Source organism: Thamnophis elegans, chromosome 16 (genome assembly GCF_009769535.1).
Source record: "Thamnophis elegans isolate rThaEle1 chromosome 16, rThaEle1.pri, whole genome shotgun sequence".
Taxonomy (NCBI): Eukaryota; Metazoa; Chordata; class Lepidosauria; order Squamata; family Colubridae; genus Thamnophis; species Thamnophis elegans.
The window spans coordinates 25384787-25407566 of record NC_045556.1 but is presented as its reverse complement, the minus strand read 5'-3'; the positions used below and the strand labels follow the sequence as shown (position 1 = coordinate 25407566).

The window sequence follows — 22780 nt, the reverse complement described above, 5'->3', positions numbered from 1 at the left end:
CTGTAGCTTTGCATCAGGCCTGGCCTCCACCTTCCCTTCAAAGAGGTAATGGCCAGTTGAATATAGTCCAAACCAGCCTTTTGCAAAGTGCTTGAATGATTTGGCTCAAGGCTTACTCCTTTGTGGTTATAGCCATCAGGAAGAGAATAAGAGATATTGCTGTGCGAAAGGACTTTTCAAGCTTTTATATTTTACTCAGACTTATTTAGCGAATGGCGAATCTATCTGAAGACGAAATCAAGGCTTTTAAGCTAAAATAAAATTTCCATACTCAACTCCTTATGTTATGTGATTAGGCACTCCTTAGAGTAATGGAGAATTGTCACATGATCACAATTTAGGCACTTGGTCACAGGGTCCCACCATCCCACCAGTTCTGACCTTCACTGCGAGGTTCACAAACAGCAGTCACATGACTACAGGACACTGCAAGTGTGCAAGATATGCCTAAAGCCAGCTACTGAAATGGCCACAACTGCTAATGTAGGTCAGTGTGAGGACATGAGACTGTTTCGCTACTGGAAAGATACAGGCTGATAGATGAAAGTGTTTAATCTAAAACTAGTTGGACAGTGAAATTTAGTGACAATAGATATGGTTAAATAAACAATTGAAAATGATAATAATGTATACATATGTATTGATGTAACAAGTAGTAATTGGATATGAATACTGAATGGTACCTATGAAAGGAAGATGAGAAATGGTTTGGTTACATATAAAGATTAATAAAAAAGAACTAAATTATGATAATGGAATAGTCAAATAAAGGAGAGATAATGATAATGTATATATAGATATGGGTACAACATGGGGAAATTGGATGTAAATTGTAAACAGTGATTTGGAAAGGAAGATTAGAAACCTTTGTTACTAAATGTTATTGATGTTTAGCTAGAATAGGCCATAAGTAATAGTGTTATTGGGATACTAGAAATAGCAAATGAGATGCCAGTATGTGGTTATGTCTTGAGTTTTGGTATGTTTTATGATGAAGGATGTTTAAACAATTATAGTCAAATGAGAATGGGGTTAGGATGATGGTAATATGTACAAATATATTTGATTTAAAATACTAGAATTAATATGAATCATGGGTGACGGTGAAAGAAATGCACGAAAACTTTTTGTAACCAACTGATAGACTTTCTATAGTATGTAAAGAAAGAGGATTTTTTTGTATTGTGTTTGTTTTCAAAAATAAAAATAAAAAACCTTTTAATTAAAAAGAAAAAAGGGAAGGGAACGAAATGGCACTTCCTGGCCGATCAGTGGCAACTCCAGGAATCCCAAAAGAATGAGACTTAGTGGAGGTTTTCAGTGAAGAGCAGGGGGGGGGGGGGTTATTGGCAGATGTGCTCTCTAGAAAGCCACAATACAATAGCGCAAAACCAGAAATAATAAAATTCCTCCTCCAAACCCCATAACTAGAAGCTAAAGTAATCACCAGGACACAAGCCAAGCAAGACTTAATCGCAGATCGCACCACCCAAGCCTTCAAAAAAGTGCTTGCAATTGACAAATAGCTTCAGTCACATAAAAATAACTTCCTGATTAAGGATGACCTGGCTTGGGTGGGAGGAAAATTATATATACCTGCATCCCAATGACGGATCTTATGAAAAAATGCCATATTTCCAAAATTGCAGGGCATTTCGGCTTTGTAAAAACCCTGCACCTTATCAAGAGACAGTTTTGGTGGCCATCGCTCAAAAAGGACATTGAAAGCTACATGGCCAGCTGCCCTGTTTGTGCTGCAGCCAAAAGACAGCAGGGGATATGCCCCAGTCTCCCACAAATCATAGCAGAGCCTTCAGCAGCTGAACAGAGATCTCTATGGACTTTATTGCAGAGCTCTCTGAAAGCGAGGTAAATACTGTAATCTGGGTCGTAACAGATTTATTTTCCAAAGAGGTGCACTTTATTCTTGCCAGAAGATCCCCACTGCCAAAGCCCTGGCCAAAATGTTCCTGGTACTCATCTACCGCCTCCATGGAGACCCAAAAAGAATAATTTCAGACAGGGGAGTCCAATTCATTTCACTTCCCACTTTTGGTGGGAATTTTTGAACTTATTAGGCTCCTCCCAGGGCCTTTGCTCTTCCCATCACCCCCAGACTAATGGGGCCTCAGAAAAATTTAACTCCATATTGGAACAATATTTAAGATGTTTTATTAATTATCAACAGAACAACTGATCTCCTACCATTTGCTGAAGTAGCAAACAGCAACTCAGTACACACCAGCACAGGGTTTACCCCTTTTCAAGTTGCCACAGGCCAGCCAGTACTTAGTGACATGGAAAAATCTCCCAGCCTCCCAAAATGAATGGGTGGCCAAAAGACATGTTAGGGCTCCTAAATTGTTAAGGAAATTCTACCTGAAATATCCTTCATTGTATTTTCTATTTTCCAGGTAGACTATCCTTTTTTCTAAGGAGGGCGAATATGTTAGATCTGTGAATCTGCCATTCTTCAAGGGAATGAATATACTTTCTTTACACTTTTCTATCCTTCTTTCCTATATATCCTGTGCCATGTAATTAATTGCTTAATAACTTCTAGCCTGGCACCTAGAGGCCTGGCACTTTCTCATCTTTCAGGGAATGGGGGGGACATGTAGACTGCATCACTCAGGAAGCACACCTGAGAAAGTCTTATCACTTTCCCCTTACAAAAAACATCTTCACATCTGCAGAATGGCCAAGTCCACATCAGACGTTTGGGAGGAGATTCTAACTTCTTTTATTTATTCCTAGTGTATTACCTTAAGGACCCCAGACCCTGCTTTGCTTTCGTCCAGTTATCACCTCTTTTTCAATAAAAGGAGCCTTTTGAAATGCAAAGTTTCAAGAGTCTTTACTTCCTTGATTAAGGGGGGAAAGTCGGGCCTTACAGAAAGACAGACTTTCCCGTGGAAGGCTTTCCTCCTGAAGTCACCCTTCTGATGACAGTTTGCTTCTTTCTGATGCAACATACAGAATTCCAGTGAGTAGCCTGAGAGTTACCGGGGTGTCCAGCTACAAAGATAAGATTCCTCCCAAGTGGCCCCAAACCCCTTCCAGGCGATGCCATCACCAATGCTTCTGCCTGGCCCTTGCACACCACATTGTTGGCCGTGGCACTCACCAATGTTCTTCTCCAGCCATTGGTGCCCTTCAATGAGCTGGTCAATCATGGCAAAATAGTGGGAATTAGCTTCATCTGGCATCACCCAGCCTCCTGTGGCCATCTCAAGTTGCCCATTTCCTATGAGCCTGCAAACAAAGATCTATGTCAAAAACTCTCCAAAGGCAGCGAGTGCAAAAATGTCTGAATATTCAAAATATCTGAATATTCAAACTAGGTTGGGCCAACCATTTCTGAAGCATTTTATTCAAAACAGCCCCATTATAAGTTCATTCAAATTGAAGATTTCTAATTTCTGGAATGATTGGAGCAATTTGCTTCGAACCTATAAAAGAACATTTTGAACTAAAAATGCTCAGATTGACCATTGGCTTACCTGAAGGGTTGTTTTCTGTGCGCTGTGGGAGAGTCCAAGCATGATTAAATTCTGTCCTTCTGCCCAATGGACTGGATTGAATTTTCTGGCCACGCCTCCTTGTCTCCTCTAATATTCAGTTTTTCAATGAAGGCGTGGTCCTATGAAAGACAACTCTGTAGTAGAATCCATCATCCAACAGACTAGAAGCAACCTGTTCTGATGGAAGACCTCACTCCAGGGCGGAGTTGGATTCTCCTGCAGCACACAGAAAATGACCCTTCAGGTAAGCCAATGGTCATTTTCCTGTGAGCTGCTTGGAGAGTCAAAGCATGGGACATACCCAAACAAAAATACGTCCAAGGGCAGGACTAACCACCCAACTCTATTGAGGTGTAGAACAACCGTCTGCAGAACTCTTCTGCCAAAAGCAACGTCCACAGAGGCAAATTTGTCTAATTTGCAGTGTCTGAAAAATAATGATGGGGACACCCAAGTCGCCGTCTTGCAGATTTCCTCAACCAACCCCTGGGTGGCCCAGACTGCCATTGTGGCCACACTATGCATCGAGTGCGCAGTGACCCGTGATGGGACTGGTCTACCCTGCTGCTCGTAGGCAAAGGAAATGCAAGCCTTGATCCATCTCCCCACAGTGGACAAGGTGACCTTGTGGCCCATGGACGCCAGCTGAAGTGAAACGAATAGAGCTTCAGACCAACGGAAAGAGGCTGTGCGCTTGAGGTACCGTTTAAGAGTTCTACGAACGTCAAGGGAATGCCAACATCGTTCTCTGGGATGTCTCAGGTGTGGACAAAAATCTGGAAGCACAACTTCCTTGTCATGATGAAAATATGAATTGACCTTCAGCAGGAAGGATGGATTTAGCTGGAGAACGACACTGTCTGGATGGACGATGCACAAATCACTGTGAACAGATAGGGCTGCCAGCTCCAAGATCTTGCGTGCCAACAAAATTGCGACAAGAAAGGCAGTTTTAAGAGTCAGGTGTCGCAAGGAAGCATTGCAGATGGGTTCAAAGGGCGAGGTGGAGAGACCCCTGAGAACTGTGGCAAGATCCCAGGATGGATAACGGTGAATGATTGGAGGGCTAAGAGGAGGGCTCCCCGTGCAGGGAGCTACACACCTCCGGTGTTATGCTGAGTGGCTGGAGCATAGGTGATGGGATTACAGTGGATAAAATGGCCACCTGGCATCACAGGGCATTAGGGGCTAATGCTTTATAAAGGCCCTCCTGGAGAAAGTTCAAGATTTGTGGGATCGAAACTGTAGGAGGCTGAATCTGGTGGCCTGCACACCAGCGAGCAAAAGCGGTCCAGGTGGCATCATATATCCTGGTGGTAGACAGGTGTCTGAAAGCCTGTATGGCTCTGATGACCTTGCTGGAAAACCTGGCCTTTTCTAGGAGGTCCCTCTCAAGTGCCAGATGGTTAGGTTGAGCCACTGAGGCTCCGGGTGGAGAACCGCCCCCTGGTTTAAAGAAATCAATTCCCATGGAATTCTCCAGGGGTGTGCGATAGAGAGGCAGGTCCGGTCGGCGAACCAATTCCGTCTGGGCCAGTAAGGGGCCACCAGTAGTACCTCCGCACCTTCCCCCAGAATCTTTCTGATTGCTCTGGGAATGAGAGCCAACAGAGGAAAAGTATAAAGAAGGCCAGGCGGCCAGGGGCAGCGAAGTGTATCGATCCCCTCTGCCAGGGGACACTGGAACCTGGTGAAGAAGCGGGGGAGCTGGGCATTCTCTGGGGTGGCGAACAGGTCAACCAAGGGAAGACCAAACCTCCTTGAAAGGTGCTGGAAAATCTGCGAAAGCAGGCGCCACTACAAATGGTCCAGAGTGGTCCTGCTCAGCCAATCCGCCTGTACATTGTTCACCCCAGAGATGTGTTCTGCCCGTATGGACTCCAGATGTCTCTCCGTCCATCAACCCAGGGCTTCCCCCTTCGACATGAGCGAGCTGGATCTGGTTCCCCCTTGACGGTTTATGTGCGCCTTTGTCGCTATGTTGTCGGTGAGTATGAGAACATGGCCCCGTATGTCCCATTGAAAACTACTCAGAGCCAGCCTTACCGCCCTCAACTCTAACCAATTTATGTTGTGAGAGGGATCTTGAGGTGACCACTGACCTTGTGCATCCTGGTTTTGAAAAGGAGCTCCACAGCTGAAGAGTCTGGCATCAATGATCAGTCGAACAGGTTCCTTGAAGAAGGTTCCCTTCGACACAGCTGGGGACTGCCACCACCCGAGGGAACGGAGAACCTTGGGAGGAAGATTCACCTTGGTCCGGGAATTGCTGGCGTTGGCTCTATGCATCAGGAGTAGAAACCACTGCAGATGTCTTGTGTGCAGTCGTGTCCAAGGAACTATTGATAGGCACAAAATCATCTTTCCCAATAATTGTGACAGTGTGAGCACCTGGACTCTGGGGGAGCTGCACACTCAGCGGGCCAGTTCTTTAAGGCTCATAATGCAGTCTTGAGACAGGGAGACCTGACAAAGTGACATGCAGTCACCACTCCCAAATGCAGCAGTCTGGTGATGGGAGTCAGGTGACTTTTCTCGAGGTTTATGGTAAAGCCGTAATTTTGTAGAGTTCGCATGGTGATGCGGAGGTGGCGTGCCACCTGAGCTGGTGTCGACGACTGGATCAATAAGCATTGGAGACGTATTGGACGCTGTCGTAGATGCGCAGCCACTGCTGCCAGTATCTTTGTAAAAGTCCTGGGGGCCGATGACAGGCTGAACGGAAGGGCCCTTTACTGGAAGTGGGCCCCTGCGTAGAAGAACCTGTGTGCAGGTTCTGATGGGTCTGATGGGCATGTGAAGATACGTCTCCTTCAGGTCGATTGATGTCAGGAAATCCCCCTCTTGAATGCAGCCCAGAATGGACTGGAACAACTGCATTTTGAATTAGAGGAATTATTAGGAATAAGATGGAGTAGAAGCCCCTGCGTTCCTGACCAGGAGGGACCGGTTCTATTGCCCTGATTTCCCTTAGATGACAGATCTCGGCCTCCATAAGGCCTCTCTTGATGGGGCAATTTGGAGTAGGGCAATGAATAAAGTGGTGGGGGGGGGGGAGGAGAAAAATTCCAAAGTCAGGCCTAATAGGAGGACTCACACATCCGAGGTGTCGGCTCATCATCTCCTCCCAATGGGTGGCGAAGAGATGTAGCCGCCCCCTATGGGAGGGTTGGGATGGTGGTCACTTATTTCTTCTGAAGGGCCTGTTTCCAGACCCCCCTCGAAATGGCCGGTGGGAAAAGGACTGGTAATGGTTCTTATTCCAAAAGGACTGTCTATCCTGCACACGGTCCTGGCCCTGTTGGTTCAGCCGCTGAAAGGAGGAAGTATTGGGCTACAGATAAGTCTGGTGGGGTGTTTGCCTACGAAAATAGGAAGACCTGCGGTCCAGTTTGCACGACACAAGAGCATAACCTTCCGCTTGTCCTTATTCTCCACTAACACTGATTCTAAAGCTTCCCCGAACAGCTTGACCCCTTTGAATGGAGCTGAGGCCAGCTTCCATTTTGATCTCATATCGGCATTCCAATGGCGAAGCCATAAGAGACGTCAAGAGGTGACATTAGAGGCCATGGCATGCAAACCGAATTTTGCGGCATTAAGGGTAGCATCCGCAGAGTATTCCACTGCGGCCACGATTTTGTTGACGTCATGGCACAGTCTGCAATCCCCTTGGGGAAGTCTGGTGATTGGCGAAGCCAAGCAATGGAGGCCCAATTAAAGAAAGAGGCAGAAGTGGCTGCTTTAATGGCTCATACTATGGCTTGATGGGTCTTATGACAGGCCCGTTCAGCTCTTTTATCTTCCGTTTTTAGGCCCTCCAAGAGATCCGGACTGATGAAGAAGTAAGGGCAGCGACAGGAGGATCTACAGTTGGGAGTTTTAAGATCTCCTCCATACTGGGGTCAACGGAATAGAGATGTTTGTCATTGCCACCAGGCGTAGCCAAGGTTCCTAGCTGCACCCATTGCCTTTGGACTACATCCAAAGCTTAGGTGACGGAACAATCTCCTGTGCTGGCACATGCTCATCAAATAAGCCCTTACTGTGATCAGCTGGATCAAGGGCCCCTTGATCTGGGGGAGACTCTGCCTCCATATGGGTGGCGATCTTTGCCTTGAATAGGATGGATTTGAGCAAGGTGGGTTTAAACAACCCGGCAAATGCGGGCTTGTCAGCTACTAGGCCCTCGTCCTCCAACAAGTCCTGATCCCCCAGATCATCATCCTCCACAGTAGCCACAGAAGGAGCAGGGGAAGAAGGCCTAATGGGATGAGCTTTCTCCTTGCGAGCCCAGGGTGCTTGCTGTTCAGGTTGAGGAACAGGACACTGTCCCTCCCGCTGCTGCAGGCCCTTGGCGATGCCCTAGGACATCACCATGGCGATTACCTCGTGCATCTCTGCTGAGAGAGCCGGCTCTGGTCCTCCACTGGGAAGGTCCCCGCCACAGTGGGCCTGTGAGTTGGACCCCTGTCCAGGGGAGGGTTAGAAGGACCCTCTCCCTCTGACTCTAACTCAAAATCAAATAGGTCCGCATACTCCCTGAGGGAAGGGAGGGAGATCTGGACCAAAAAACGGTCACGACACAGCCGGGTTGAAATGTGGTCAAAAAACCAAAGGGCCTACAGCTAAGGAGCTCTGTGGAGGATGGCTACTGCCAAAAACCTCCGAAATGTTGCCTCGCTGATTCCGCTGCTCACAACAACAATCTCCGCCACTGAACCATTGATGGACAAGAGCGGGAATCCGAGCGCAGGAGAAGTTTGGCGCCCAAAATGGCCACTGGAAGAAGACGATCCAAAATGGCTGTGCCCAGTGAGGAACATGCTGATTGGCTCCAATAAGGAAAAGCCGCTCCGGACTCCGCAAGGCTCTAGACGGTAATCAGCACGATCGAGTGAGCAGAGCGGCTAACCCCGCAGGTCGCCAAACAAGCAGACAATCCCGGAGGTGAAAATCCACTTAAGGACATGCTCCCAGCGTCCGGGCAAAGTCCAGCGCACGTGGTTGAGCTTTGTCTGCCTCAGCCGAACCCGAACCGTTGAGAGCGATAAAGAAACAAAAGACAAACTCACTACAGTCACACTAACAAAAGCAAGACTATCAAACCAAAAAAGAAATTTAAAATACACTCAACACCAAATAAAATTCTAATCTACAATTATTTGGAGACTATTTAAGATGCGTCTGAATGGGCTGGACTGAATTGAAAAACTGAATATTAGAGGAGACAAGGAGGCCTGGCCAGAAAATTCAATCCAGTCCATTGGGCAGAAAGACAGAATTTAACCATGCTTGGATTCTCCAAGCAGCACACAGGAAAAGTAAAATATTTTCATTTTCCTGCCCACTCCAGCAACAATCTAGATATCCTTCAAGATTGATTCAAACTTTTACAAATTGGTCAAAATATCCCACAAAAAAACTAACATCCAGGAACAGAATTTCTGAGATTGCACCATGGTTAAGTACAAAATACACTTAGCACATCACAATGGCAGTTTTCACATAACACCCAAGCCACAGAAACTCCCTTTCAGCTTAACACAATAGCCTGCTTCATCCATAATGTTCAGATATAACATATGGAATAGTACTGCAGGGGGATGAAGTGAAAAATTTGGAACTGGGTGAGGGCTTAGTGGTTCTCAACATTCCCAACCACAACCCTTTAATGCAGTTCCTCATGTTGTGGTGACCCCCAACCATAAAATTGGTGTCTCGGTTCCTAAGACCATTGAAAATATGTGTTTTTCAATGGTCTTAGGCAACCCCTGTGAAAGAGTCATTCGATCTCCAAAGGGGTCCCGACCCACAGGTTGAGAACCACTGGCTTAGAGGGTTTACAGTATTGGATAGGTGAGTCTTGGTAGCTGTTCATTGAGTACATGAAGCTCCAGATGACTGACAAGCAACTGTTAGGCACACCTGAGACATTCTGGTTATGAAGAGAGGCCTAGAGATGACCCCAGAAGCAGGTTTACTGGGGAACTGAACTTATTAGGGATCATAAAAGGAGGCAGGGTATTGAGAAAGAGATGAAGATCAGATCAGTAGTGGACAGAGGAAGTGATGGCAGGAGGCAAGGGGAAGGATGTAATTGGGGAAGTGGCATGGATTGTTTGAGACCAAGTCCCACTTGGACTCTCCTGCCTTCCACCCTCAAGCTAGATTACCAAGTGCTCAGAAACCCTGAATCTGCTTGTCATTGCCAAACTCCTTTTTGTCTGTAATAAAGTTCTCCTCATGCATAAACTCATTGTGGACAGAAGGACAGGCCTGACCTATGTTACAAAGATATGCAAAGGGCAAGGATATTAAAAATGAGTTAATTTGGTGATAAGTGTAATGTACTGTGGAACCCAGATCTTGTGTGTGAATAAGTGATGCTGACCCAGATCTTGTGTGTGAATAAGTGATGCTGCTTTTATGTTACGTAGCTGTTATTCTATATCATCTCACGGATGCCTTAAGAACATCCCTGTGTTTCCTACGTAACATTACCAGTATTTCTTTGCCTGTGTATATTTCAATGAAGGCCTCTGTCTATCTTTGCATTTTCTAGCTTGTTATCCTATGCAATCTTTTATATCATTCTCTTATATTTCTCCTCCATCTTTGAAACCATAAATAATTGTTTCCTGCTAACTGTCTCCATTCCACCAGGTTTAACATCCAGTAGGATGTTAAAGTTAACAGTTAACATCCTACTAATTTTTTATAAGCTTGGTATAAAGGTGGGTGAAAAACCAATTCCCAAATTCCTCAATGAAATCTGAGAGCAATTTTTTTCCGCTTTGGCAAATGACAGAGGAAACACAAAACAATGTATGATGTTCAAGTTACTTAGGGAGATATTCTTGCTCACTGACTCTATTGTGCAAAACAAACTGCATCTTTTGCTGCAGTCTAGTTCCTCTTGTACGTCTGCACACATCTGCACAGGATTACCTATGTGACTGAAACACTCACATTTCTGCACCAAGTTCTTTCCCAACCCTTGATATGATCCTTCTAAAATTATGTTTCCCAAATTCTAAAATCAGAAAATAAATCTCACACACACAGACACAACCCAATCACAGTTACCTGCGGACTGCAGTCTGTTTTTGGCTGCTGATGTTGTCCCACCATTTGGAGAAAAAAGAGATTTCGGACCAAATGAAGCGCCGCCGTGGGTCTTCCTGCAGTTTCAGCACCATATTGTTCAGAATGTGCTGAGTCTGGTCAACATAGTATTTGTCAAATGTCTTGATCCAGCCTTTGAGTAAGATACAAGGAAGCATTATAACACACCCATCACTAATATGTCAATACATTAGCTCTTGACAAAAAGGAGACGTCAGGAAGAGAAACAGAACAAGAATATGCTGGTCTCTATTTGCTACACATCTCTCACTACATCATTTCAAGGAATTGTAATGATTGAAATAAAATAGTTTTGATGAAGGTAGCATGCCCATGGCTGAGGAATCTGGAGAAGAGACAGTTAAAGCTTTGGTGTATGAATAAAATCAGCAACAACTTTTATCCTAATGACTCAGGAGTAACAGTACTTATTACTGCAATATATATGCTGCTCCATATCCAGAAAGTCTGAACATATCAGATTTTACAAAAGTAATTAAAATTTTAAAACCAATCAGTCCTATGCATCACTGTTTGGAGATAACAGGATCTCATGTCCAAATGCCTGAAAAATCATATTTTTATGGCTCTCTGAAAAGTTACTATAGTGGGGGAGGTCTGGGCATAAGCTGTCCCAAAGTAATGAGGGCCACCAAGGATCCTAGGCTTTCAGTGATTTCTGAATTTAATTTGGGTGACAAAGTCCTCTTGGCACATTTGTAGTGTATTATCGTTCAATTTGGAAGTGAAAAAAAATTAGCTCAAAATTTGAAAAAAGAGCCAAGAAAAATACTGTTCACCACAAAATGGGATATCATGAGAGGAGGAGCCAACATCGCGACAACACATCGTGCAATCTCAACAGTCCAAGACCGCCGTTGACACTTTTGCCATTGGACAGTGCAGCAGGACCTAAACCGTCGTGTAGAGACGGTGAACAGGAAGACAAAGCCTTGCTGGTCTCAGGGACATCGCAAAGTCCTTGATTGACCCAAGGGAAGTGCTTCAAGCCGGCGGCAAACAGGTAGTCCCCAGGCTGACGAAGTCGGAGAAGGCTCCGGAAGGAAGGAAGTGAAAGTGAGTCCCTCGGGTGAGGTTTTTTTTTTATTCTGAGAAAAATTGCCCAAGGAAACTTTTTTTAAAAGATAAATTAGTCCTTTAAGTAAAAGAATAAAACGGCAAATTTGGACTGCCTTGGAAAGTTTTTGCTTTTTCTTGTAACAATATGTCAGCCTGCTTTGCTGCTTGCTTTCAGCTGCCATTGAAATGGGGAGGGGGGCATGGTATTTGGGTGGGGAAGTATTCAGTACAGGAGTGATTGTAAAAAGGGAGTTGTTCTCACCATCTACTGCGCATGCTGCAGATAGAGGATTTGCCGCCAAGGCCAACTGTCCGGCATACTAACCTGATGATGCTTTTTGAAGATGTCTCCCACATGACACCTGAGGGATGTGCGGATTGGACCATGGGATAGGTTAACAGGGGGAGGGGGTTGGGTCACATATTGATATCTATGATTACGCGTGCTTTTGCCTTAGATCTTGTAGTACTCTTAATTCTGCAAAATGGAGTTGAGTGGTTTCTTTCTTGGTTACTGAGGGAGGCCGCCTTGACATTAAGCAAGATCTCAGTTTCGCACTCATCCCGGAGCTAACACCTTCCAAGGGGAGTGCAACAAAATCCCAAAACCCTGAAGAATGTCCCTCCAAGGCAGTGACCAGGAGGATGATATGGGAGCAGCTGCGTCATCGTGCCCTTTGGAAACAGAGTGAATGGCCGGACTACACTTGGAAGAATGATCCATTCGCCCCGATGGACATTGGGAGTGGGACAGAAGTATGACCCCGAGGAAACTCTGGCTGGAGTTACCACGAAGAGACAGAGGCGACCAGCAGCTGCTTGGCAGGAGGCAGATGAGGAGAACCTTATGGTGTCCCAGGCCATGAAGCTCTTTGAAAAGGCTTGGGAAAGGCAACGCTTATGTGAGAGTGGTCCTGAAAAAGAAGATCTCCCAGAAACAGAGGAGAGATCGGCAGAGGGCCTGTTCTGCCGAGAGGAGCCGGGGGATCAGAAGGTGGAACTGATCAGAATGACCCAGCCCCGACCCCAGCAGCAGCCACCAGAAACATCCCAAGAGCGGGAGGGGCCCCCTGCAGACGCCGGATGGCTAAAGTTCCCTCACTTGGTGTGAAATTTGGGGGAGAATCTAAAGATTTAGGGTTCTTCCTCGTTCAAGTATGGAATTGCATGCAACAGTTCGGAGGTGATCTGCCAACTGAGGAGGCCAAGGCATTGGAAAATAAGGCAGCTGCTTGGATGGTGGCCCTGCATAATGCTGACTCCCCCCTACTGAGAGACTATAATAGATTTATGGCCACCCTGAGAAAACGTTTTGATGATCCACTCACAGAGCGAAAAGCAAGAACTAAATTTAAAACACTTATCCAGGGGAACAGGCCAGTTGCTGAATATATACAAGAATTTCGTGAATTGTCCGTTTACACGTGGGGTTGGTCCGAAGAAGCTTTGATGGATGGGTTCATGGGTGGTTTAAACAAAGACATATACCAGAACTGTGTAAAAAGGGGGTCCCCCGCAGATTGCAGGTATGATGTGGATGTGGAGATTGATTTAGCCCGAGACAATTACCATGAAGATAGTGAAAAAGAGAAGGCTACCCCTCCCAACCCCCCCCAGGAGCTCCTAAAGGAGGGGAAAGTGGGTCTGCAAGCAAGCCCAAGCCGATCATGTTTCCGTTGCAGGAAGGAGGGGCACCGAGCAGCAAATTTCCGCACCAAGATGAGCCCAAAGCCCTCTCCTAGGGGGGAGAGAAAGCCAGATAAACTGCCTGGGAAGAGGAGGGAGACCGCCATGAAAGGGGTGGAACCTAATCCACAGTTCCGCCCTGCTCCAGGGGAAGAGGAATCACCCTCCTCATCGGAGGAAAGTGAAACTGAATCTGACGATGAACGTCTGGTAAATTCCCGATTGGGCCCCATGACTATCCCAGTTGAACTTAAAGTGCCCTCTACTGGAGCGCAAGAAAAAATGTTGGCCCTTTTAGATTCGGGTTGCACACGTTGCATTGTTAGTCCCGAAGTGGTGGAAAAATTGGGCCTGAAACTGAAAACTTTAAAAGTCCCAATTGCTTTTTGCCAGCTGGATGGCTCAATAGCTGAGGGAGCCCTGCCCATTTTGTTACTGAGCCAATAGACATGTGGATGGGAACTCACCAAGAGACAATAAGTTTTATTGTAGCACCAGGAATGGACGGCCTCTTATATTAGGCTTACCCTGGTTACATAAATAGAACCTACACATCAATTGGAGGAAAGGGTGGTTACTCATCCAATCTGCTACACCCCCTGAGGGAGAGGGGGGGCTCCCAAACATGATAATGCTGACTCTAACCTAGCAGCCACGGGGCAAGAGAAAATTGAGGGGGAGGAGAAAATCCCAAAAGAATATTGGGACCTAAGAGATGTTTTCAGTGAAAAATCCTCTGATAAATTACCCTCACACCGTGCCACTGATTACACAGATTGATATCCTCCCCAAGGTAAAACTTCCAAAACCCCAGATCTATTTGATGACCCCCCGTGAAATGGATGAATTACGGAAGTTTATTGACAAAAATTTGCAAAGGGGGTTTATTGAATCTGCTAGGCCCCGAGTGGCCGCTCCAGTGTTGTTCAGAGAAAAGAAAGATGGCTCCTTTAGTCTCTGTGTTAATTACAAAAACCTTAATGCTGTGTGTATACAGAATGTTTACCCCCTACCTTTAATGAAGGATATGTTGGCCCAGTTGGGTAAAGGAAAGATTTTCACGAAATTGGACCTAAGAGAAGCCTATTACAGAATCAAAATTAAAGAGGGAGATGAATGGAAAACTGCTTTCAACTGCCCACTTGGTTGTTTCCAATTCTGAGTACTCCCATTTGGCCTATAGGGGGTACCAGCTGTTTTATGCAATTGATAAATGAAGTTTTGCATGAGCACCTGTACAAGGGCGTGATGGTCTACCTTGACGACATCCTTATTTACACAGAAACATGTGAAGAACATGTGAAATTGGTGCGTTCAGTGCTCAAGAAACTCAGGGCAGCGGAACGTTATGCCAAACTATCTAAATGTGAAGATCATTAATCCTTTTTCAGTGCGATTGGAACTGCCAAAGTATCTTAACCGTGTTTACCCGGCATTTCATGTAAACCTTTTAAAGCCAGAACACACTTCCTCTTTGCGGGTTCCTCTACCTGCACCACCTGCCCCTCTTCTCATTGAAGGAGAGCAACATTTTGAGATTAAGGAGATTTTGGACTCTAGAAAACATAGAAATCAAATTCAATATCTAGTCTCCTGGAAACATTTTTTCCCCTCCCAAGCTGAATGGGTCGATAAGTCCCACGTTAGGGCTCCTAGACTATTGCGTAAATTCTACTCTGCCTACCCCGATAAGCCCTGACCCGAATTGACTTTTATATTTCTACCTTTTCTTGTTCCTCTTTTGTCTTCTTTGTATGTTTGTTTGTTTGTTTGTTTGTTTTCCTGCAGGGATGACTTCCTTTTCTGACGGAGGGCCGGATGTCAGCCTTTGCTTTGCTGCTTGCTTTTGGCTGCCATTGAAACGGGGAGCGAGGGCATGGTATTTGGGTGGGGAAGTACTCAGTACAGGAGTGGTTGTAAAAAGGGAGTTGTTCTCACCATCTACTGCACATACTGCAGATAGAGGATTTGCCGCCAAGGCTAACTGTCCAGCATGCCAACCTGATGATGCTTTTTGAAGATGTCTCCCACATGACACCTGAGGGATGTGCAGATTGGACCATGGGATGGGGTTACCAGAGGGTGGGGGTTGGGTCACATATTGATATCTATGATTACGCATGCTTTTGCCTTAGATCTTGCTTTGCTTAGCTGCTATCTACTCATGACCAGTAAAAGTACTCAATTCTGCAAAATGGAGTTGAGAGGTTTCTTTCTTGGTTACTAAGGTAGGGCGCCTTGACAATTTTGTGGATTGAAGTGACCGTAACGTTTCCTGTTTCTCCGCTTGAAGTGAACGGATTGATTTTTTTTCCTCTATTTTTTATCACCTTATTTTTTGGCTTGAATTAAAACCCTCTTTTTTATTTTAACAAATTCTTCCTATCATTTGTTATTAAATTCCACCAAACACAATTAAAGATTTTTGTTTTCCATAACCTTGAGACAAGTATGAAAAAGTCAAATCTGCCATTTGGAAGCCAGAGTCTGGAGTTTTTTTTTTGAAACAATGTATACTTTGTTCATTCCTCTTTGATCTTACTAACTTTGTAACTGAAGGGTTTGCAACTTGCTTACAAAATCTGAGAGTCAAAGGCACAAATTGTTTTTTGCAGGTGCTCTTGGAAAATATTTTGGTAAGAGAAGGAAAAAGAAAGAAAAAGATAGAATCCTTCTCCTTTGAAGAGTACAAAAGAACTTGTGCTTAAATTAACTTAAAATATATAAATGTAAATATAAATAATATAAATATAAATAATATAAATATAAATCAATATACATATACATATGTATATATGTTGCATTTGTGCTGATAAATAAATAAATCAGCACAAATGCAACACAAATGTAACAAAGGCAACAGTAAAAATAATGGCTTTCTGTCTGGTCTCTTGTGATGAGCCGATAGACAGAGAAAGGAAGCAGTATGTACATACCAATGGTGGGTTTCAAAAAATTTTAGAACCTCTTCTGTAGGTGTGGCCTGCTTTGTGGGAGTGGCTTGCCAGCCATGTGACTGAGCGGGAGTGGCTTGGCAGTCATGTGACTGGGTGGGCGTGAACAACTTGTAAAATGTGGTGAAACTCACTTAATAACGTTCTTGCTTAGCAACCAAAATGTTGGCTCAGAAACTCATTTGAAGCATGCAAGACTTAAAGCTGTCAAGTTACAACACCCTTGCACCCCTAACCCTTTAGAAAAAAACCCCTAGGGGTGTTCAAACTTGACAGCTTTAAGACTTGTGGACTTCAACTCCCAGAATTCCTCCTCTCGCTCTTCAACTTGATGATGTGTGGACGGGCGGGGGGAGGGAGCTGGAACCAGTTCTAAATGGCACTGTAGATTTGTGGAATCTCTTCTATAGAAGAGGTCAGAACTGGCAGGAACCCACCCCTGATACATACATACATACATACATACATACATACATACATACATACATACATATGAGGCTTGGAAGGCTAGAGTGGCAGTGGCTATCAGACACCTTTTTTCTTTTTTTCTCTTTCATTTTTTTTTTTTTTTTTTTGAAAAATGGATCAATATCTAGATGAGGAAACCTTAAAATTTTGAAATATCCTGGCTGGAATTCAAAATATTCTGGAAGGATTTGGGAGATTTGAGAAGAAGTTAGATAGACTATTGTTTCTCACAGCAAAAGATGATGGGTTGGAGCCCCAAAAATTAAAGAAGAGAATGAAAATATAGAAGATAAAGACAAGACAATAGATGAACTTATTAATGGAGCAAATATGGGTGAAAGTGGAAAGAAGGGAAGATGGAAAAGTGAATTTGACAATTTTGACAATTTATCCCAGAGTACAGGAGGAAAAAAAAGGGTGATAATGATGGAGTTAAGAAGAGAAACCTTTTCAGAAATAAATTTGACAACCAAACACAAGCTAATGTTAATAACAATTCAAGAGCAACAAGGCTATTTGAGAGATTTTTTAAGCAATGAAGTGTGGAGAAAAATTTATAAAAACTTTATAAAGGAGCTGAAAAGAGAAACAACTGGCAAGAGAGATAAGATTGTTTTGTCACTGGAAAGATATAGGTTGATAATGAAAGTTGATGATAAAAAGTTAGTTAATTTTTGGTGATTAATAAGTAGGAATTTCAGTATTTTGTAGATTGTTTTAGATTATCATTGAATGTTTATTCGTTAACATATAATTAACTACAACAACAATAATGAAATGATAACCTCAATTAGTATATGTAACTTAGTTAAAAATTGTAAATTGGGACTTGGCAAAAAGACCTATAAATTTTATTAATAATTTTTTGTTTAGATCTTGTTATAAAGATATAATTCCTTTAGGTCTGAAGAGAGAAGATGTGATATAAATAGTAAATATTTTTTCGTTAACCACAATAACAAGGAAATGTTAATGAATACTTTTGGTGATTAATAAGTAGGAATGTTAGTATTTTGTAGATTGTTTTAAATTGTTATTAAATGTACATTTGTTAACATATAATTAACTGCGATAATAATGAAATGATAAGCTTAATTAGTAAAAATAACATGGATATAAATTGTAAACTGGGACTTAGGGAAAAGACCTATAAATTTTATTAATAAATTCTTGTTTAGATCTTGCTATAAAGATATAATTCTTTTGGGCCTGATGAGGAGAGGTGATATAAATAGTAAATAATTTTTAGTTAACTACAATAATATCAAGGAAATGTTAATGGATAATGTTTAATGATATATGTGTTGTATTAGAAAAGCAAATTGGATATAAGCTTTAAATTGTAAGGAAAAGTGGGGGAAATGCTTAGATATCTTATTAACTGATTTTGTTTCAGAATATGTTATAAAGATGTAATGTCATTGGAGGTTTATTGAAATTGCGAATGAATGCCAATAGGTGGTTATGTCTTTAAATACAAATGATTTCAGATAAAAGCACGTTTAAATAATTGTAATTAAATGAGAATTGTGGTACAGTGATAGTAAAATACGTTTAAAAATTTTGATTTAAAATGTACAATTCAATTTGAATGAAGTATATGTAATGATTGTGGAAGAAACGCATGAAATGTATTTGTAACCAATCGACACGCTTTCTACAAGATGTAACAAAGGATGATTTTTTTGTGTTTTTTTAATTAAAATAATAAAACTTTTTTAAAAAATGGGATATTATGAAGGCAATATAAACAAAATGCAGGATCAGAAAGAAATCTGCATGATGATGAGCATATCTTCAGTAACTAAGGATTTCTGGATAAAATATAAAACTTTTTGTTAACACGCGCTAGTAACTGGAAATTTAAAGAAAAAAATCAACATTTTAGAAATCGACAAAATATCAACCCAAATTTTAATATAAAAATGCTCTAAATTTGACAATAAAACTTATTGGCAAATAAGTTTAAAAAATTATATGAAGCCAATGCAAGGTATTAAAAACCCACCATCACAAATACTAATAATATTAGTGAAACGTACTCAATTTTTAGGCTGTCCATTTTCATATTAAGAAGCTGATTATAATTTTGAAAATATTAAAAATGGAGAGTCTTCAGGTCCTAATAGGTTAATAGATTCTACAAGACATTCTTGCTACACCAGAATTTTTCTCATTAAGCAAAATCCCAGCACAACCCGAAAATTAGCTTAATTCCTAAACTAGCTAAAGATCTGATAGAAGCTTCTTACAGACCTATCTCCAGGGGTGAAGATTCTGTAGTGGGATGTTGTCCAGATTCCGGTAGGGATGGGACAAGTGTCAGGGTTCTAAATATCATCCAAAATAAAATAAGAATCCAAGGCAAGAGATTCCTCAAAGCTCCAATTTATTAAAAGAGCCATGTTGGCACATCTGGGAAAAACTGAATCTGAAAGCTTCCCGGTTTCCCCATCCAGTTGAAAATTCAAGACCCTGCTCCAACACCCACAATGTCCATCACATGGTCCAACCATCATTGCCACGAATAAAGATTCCTCCCATCCACATCTGTCCAGGTGCAGGGATGAGTGCAAATGACTTTCTTAGAAGGAATGTTATTTTGGCTACACATCTGCCAAGCTCCATACGATCCCCCCTCCCAGTTTCCCATAGTTACTATGTTTGAATATGTGGCAGGCTTGAGGCCCGATACCCCAATGGCTTCCAAGCCTGACAGGCTGCCCCTCTTCAACAGAAGAGTGTGTCCTGTAATGAAAGTAACACACGGGGTTAATCAGTTACTTAACCACCTCCCCCACCCCGGGGGATCCTTTGGCTTACCCATATAGCTTCTGACAAAGGGTACCCTTTCCAGTGAACTAAGTATTGTAATTGAGTCCTATACAACTTAGTGTCTAGAATCTTCTTCACTTCATAAAGGGTTTCCCCCTGTACTACTGTAGGAGGAGGTACAGTCTGGGTCTGAGGTCGTAACCTAGATCCCAGGGTCAGTTTTAGTAGGCTACAATGAAACACAGGATGTATTTTCCCTAAAATGCAGGGGAGATTGAGCTGGACTGTCACAGGATTGATTACTTTTATTATTGGGAACGGGCCTAAAAACCTAGGTCCCAATTTGTTGCTAGGTAATCTTAGAAAAACTTTTGTCTCCCACTCGGAAGGGGGGCTGAAGAGAACGATGCTTGTCTGCTTGTTTTTTATATCTTTTTTAAAAAAAAATTAAAATTTTAATTGAACAAAAACACACAAAAAAGAATCATCCTTCATTACATCTTGTAGAAAGCGTGTTGATTGGTTACAGATAACTGTCGTGCATTTCTTCCACAGTCATTACTTACAGTTCATATTAGATTATACACTTTAAATCAAAAATCTTTGTATATCTTACTATCTATCAGAGGTGGGTTCCTACCAGTTCGCAACTATTTGATAGAACCGGTTCGTCAAATCTACCGAACCGGTTAGAAGAGGTTCCACCAGTGGACCCGGAAAGCAGGCCACACCTACAGAAGAGGTTCCAAACTTTTTTGAAATCCACCACTGATCCTTGGATATGATTATTCTACACTATCATGCTCATATTTATAAAACTCAGTGCCTCTGTAAAAGATAAGTATGACTACTGCATTTGTGGTGCAATCAGAACATTGCGTGTGTTGAAGTTGTTTTAACGCAAACCAAAGATGCCTTTTAAAAAACAAGTTTACATCATATACATGCCAGTGCTGTGTGTGAGGTAATTTAAGGTGGTTCTGACAAGTGTTGTCGGCATCTTCATATCTGGTCACATGGGCGGCAAGCCATTCCCATCCGGTCACATGGGTGGCAAGCCACTCCCACAAAGGAGGCCACACCCACAGAGTAGATTCGAACAATTTTTGAAACCCACCACTGCTATCTATGTACCACAATTCTCATTTGACTACAATTATTTGAACATGCTTTTACCTCAAATCATTCATACTTAAAGACACAACCACATAATGGCATTCATCAGCTATTTCAAAAAATCCTCCAATAACATCACACCTTTATGACATCTTTTAAGTAAAAGTCAATTAATAAAGTTTCTAAACCTTCCCCCCCCCCACACGTTTTCCCCAAACTCACTGTTTAGAATTTATATCCAAGTTACGTTTGCCAATACCATAGCATGTATATATTATTAAACAATATCCATTGATATTTCCTTGTTGTTATTATAATTGGCTAAAAATCATTTACTATTTATGTCCCATCTCCTCTCGTCAGACCCCCCCCCAAAAGAAAAAAAACCTTACACCTTTATGACAAGATCTAAATAAAAATTTGTTAATAAAATTTATAGGTCTTTTTCCCAAGTCACATTGCAATTTATATCCAAATTGCTTTTACTAGTTTATACCGTGGAATCCTAATGGATGATAACTTAAATATGACTCAGCAGTGTGTGGCAACAACCCAAAAAGTGAATACAATCTTTGGTTATATAAACAGAGACATAGAATCAAAATCACATCAAGTATTAGAATCACTTTATAGCCTTAGTAAGGCCACACCTGGAATATTGCATCTAGTTTTGATCACCACATTAAAAAAAGATATTGAGACTTTGGAAAATTGCAAAGAGCAATTAAAATGATTAATGGCCTGAAGACAAAAAAAGAATTGTTTCAGGATTTGGGTTTGGCTAGTCTAAAGAAAAGAAGGAATAGGGAGGACATGATAGCAATGTTCCAGTTTCCAAGGGGCTGCCAGAAATAGGAATGGGTCAACTTAATTTTCAAAGCACTAGAAGGCAGGACAAGAAACAAGGGATGGAAACTAACCAAAGGGAGAAGCAATCTGGAATTAAGGAGAAACTTTCCTAACAGTGAGAAAATTAACCAGTGGAACAGCTTGTGGTCAGAAGTTGTAGGTGCTTCATCACTGGAATTTTTTAAGAGACTGGGCAATCACTTGTCTGAAATGGTATAGGGTCTCCTGCTTGAGCAGGAGGTTGGACTAGAAGATCTCAAGGGTCTTTCCAGCCCTATTCTGATGGGTATGTGTTGGTGTACAGTACTTTCTGGTACATTTCCTTCTCTATTATATTGCCTTTTTCAAGGTACGTTTGGTTTTCTAATCATGTGTTTAATTTCTTTGGTTTACCATTTAATCCTTTTCTGCCTCTGTAACTGCTTATGCTGGAAAGTAAGAACTGAAGTGGGGGTAAATCACATAGGGTAAAGTGAAGATATGCATCTGAGCAGTCGGGCATTGGATGAGTTGCTTCTCATTCTGCTCCCGAGTTTCCCCTTCTCCTCCCAGTTCAGGACCTGTGGTGCCCACAGGCTCCACAAGCGCAACCTCCCCGCCACAGAGCCCAGCCAGGAAGCTCCCGAGTCCTACCCGCATGGAAGGCCAATTTGCCGTCTGCCCCGCCGGCTCACCTGGGTCGTTGTGGGAGTGGGGCACCACGAAGACCTGCAGCGGCTGCGCATCCCACTCGTGGGGCTCGTAGGTGATCTCGAAACCCTGCTTCCACGCCCCGCCGTCCTGGTTGTCGTAGGGCAACAACGCCGACACCGCCAGCATCTGCGGGCGGAGGTTGGAGAAGGCAGGTGCACCGGGCGCCCCCCCCCGCCCCCGCCTCTCTTCTCCCCCCTCCCCCCCCCCGCCGCTCACCTGCAGGGCGGGCTCGGGGCGGGCGGCGCGCGGGCCGAGCCGGCAGTCTCCGGGCGCCACGGAGAAGAAGCCAGGCCGCCCGTCGGCGGGCAGCGCCCAGGAGCCATTGGCCAGCCGGAGGGGCAGCAGCGCGCTCCGCCCCTCGTGCCCGACCGTCAGCTCCAGTACTGAGTCCTTGATGCGCCCGATGATCTCGTGGTTCTCCTCCAGGAGCTGCTCCAATTGCTCGATGCGGCTTTGCAGCGCCGAAATCTGGCTCTGCGGGGGGGGCGCCAGGTCAGCCTGGGGGAC

At 43.3% G+C, this 22780-nt stretch overlaps 1 protein-coding gene across 3 annotated transcripts in view; it reads right to left on the bottom strand.

Annotated features, from left to right (window-relative positions):
- Positions 1–22780, bottom strand: part of MAN2A2 (mannosidase alpha class 2A member 2) — a 32616-nt gene that overhangs the window by 8481 nt on the left and 1355 nt on the right. For all 3 annotated transcript variants that reach the window (XM_032232496.1, XM_032232497.1, XM_032232494.1), the window contains exons 2-5: positions 22490–22747; positions 22255–22399; positions 10614–10785; positions 3128–3255 (exon numbers count right to left, since the gene is read on the bottom strand). In XM_032232496.1, coding sequence (XP_032088387.1) covers positions 3128–3255; positions 10614–10785; positions 22255–22399; positions 22490–22747 — 703 coding nt within the window. The remainder of the gene's footprint in view (positions 1–3127; positions 3256–10613; positions 10786–22254; positions 22400–22489; positions 22748–22780) is intronic.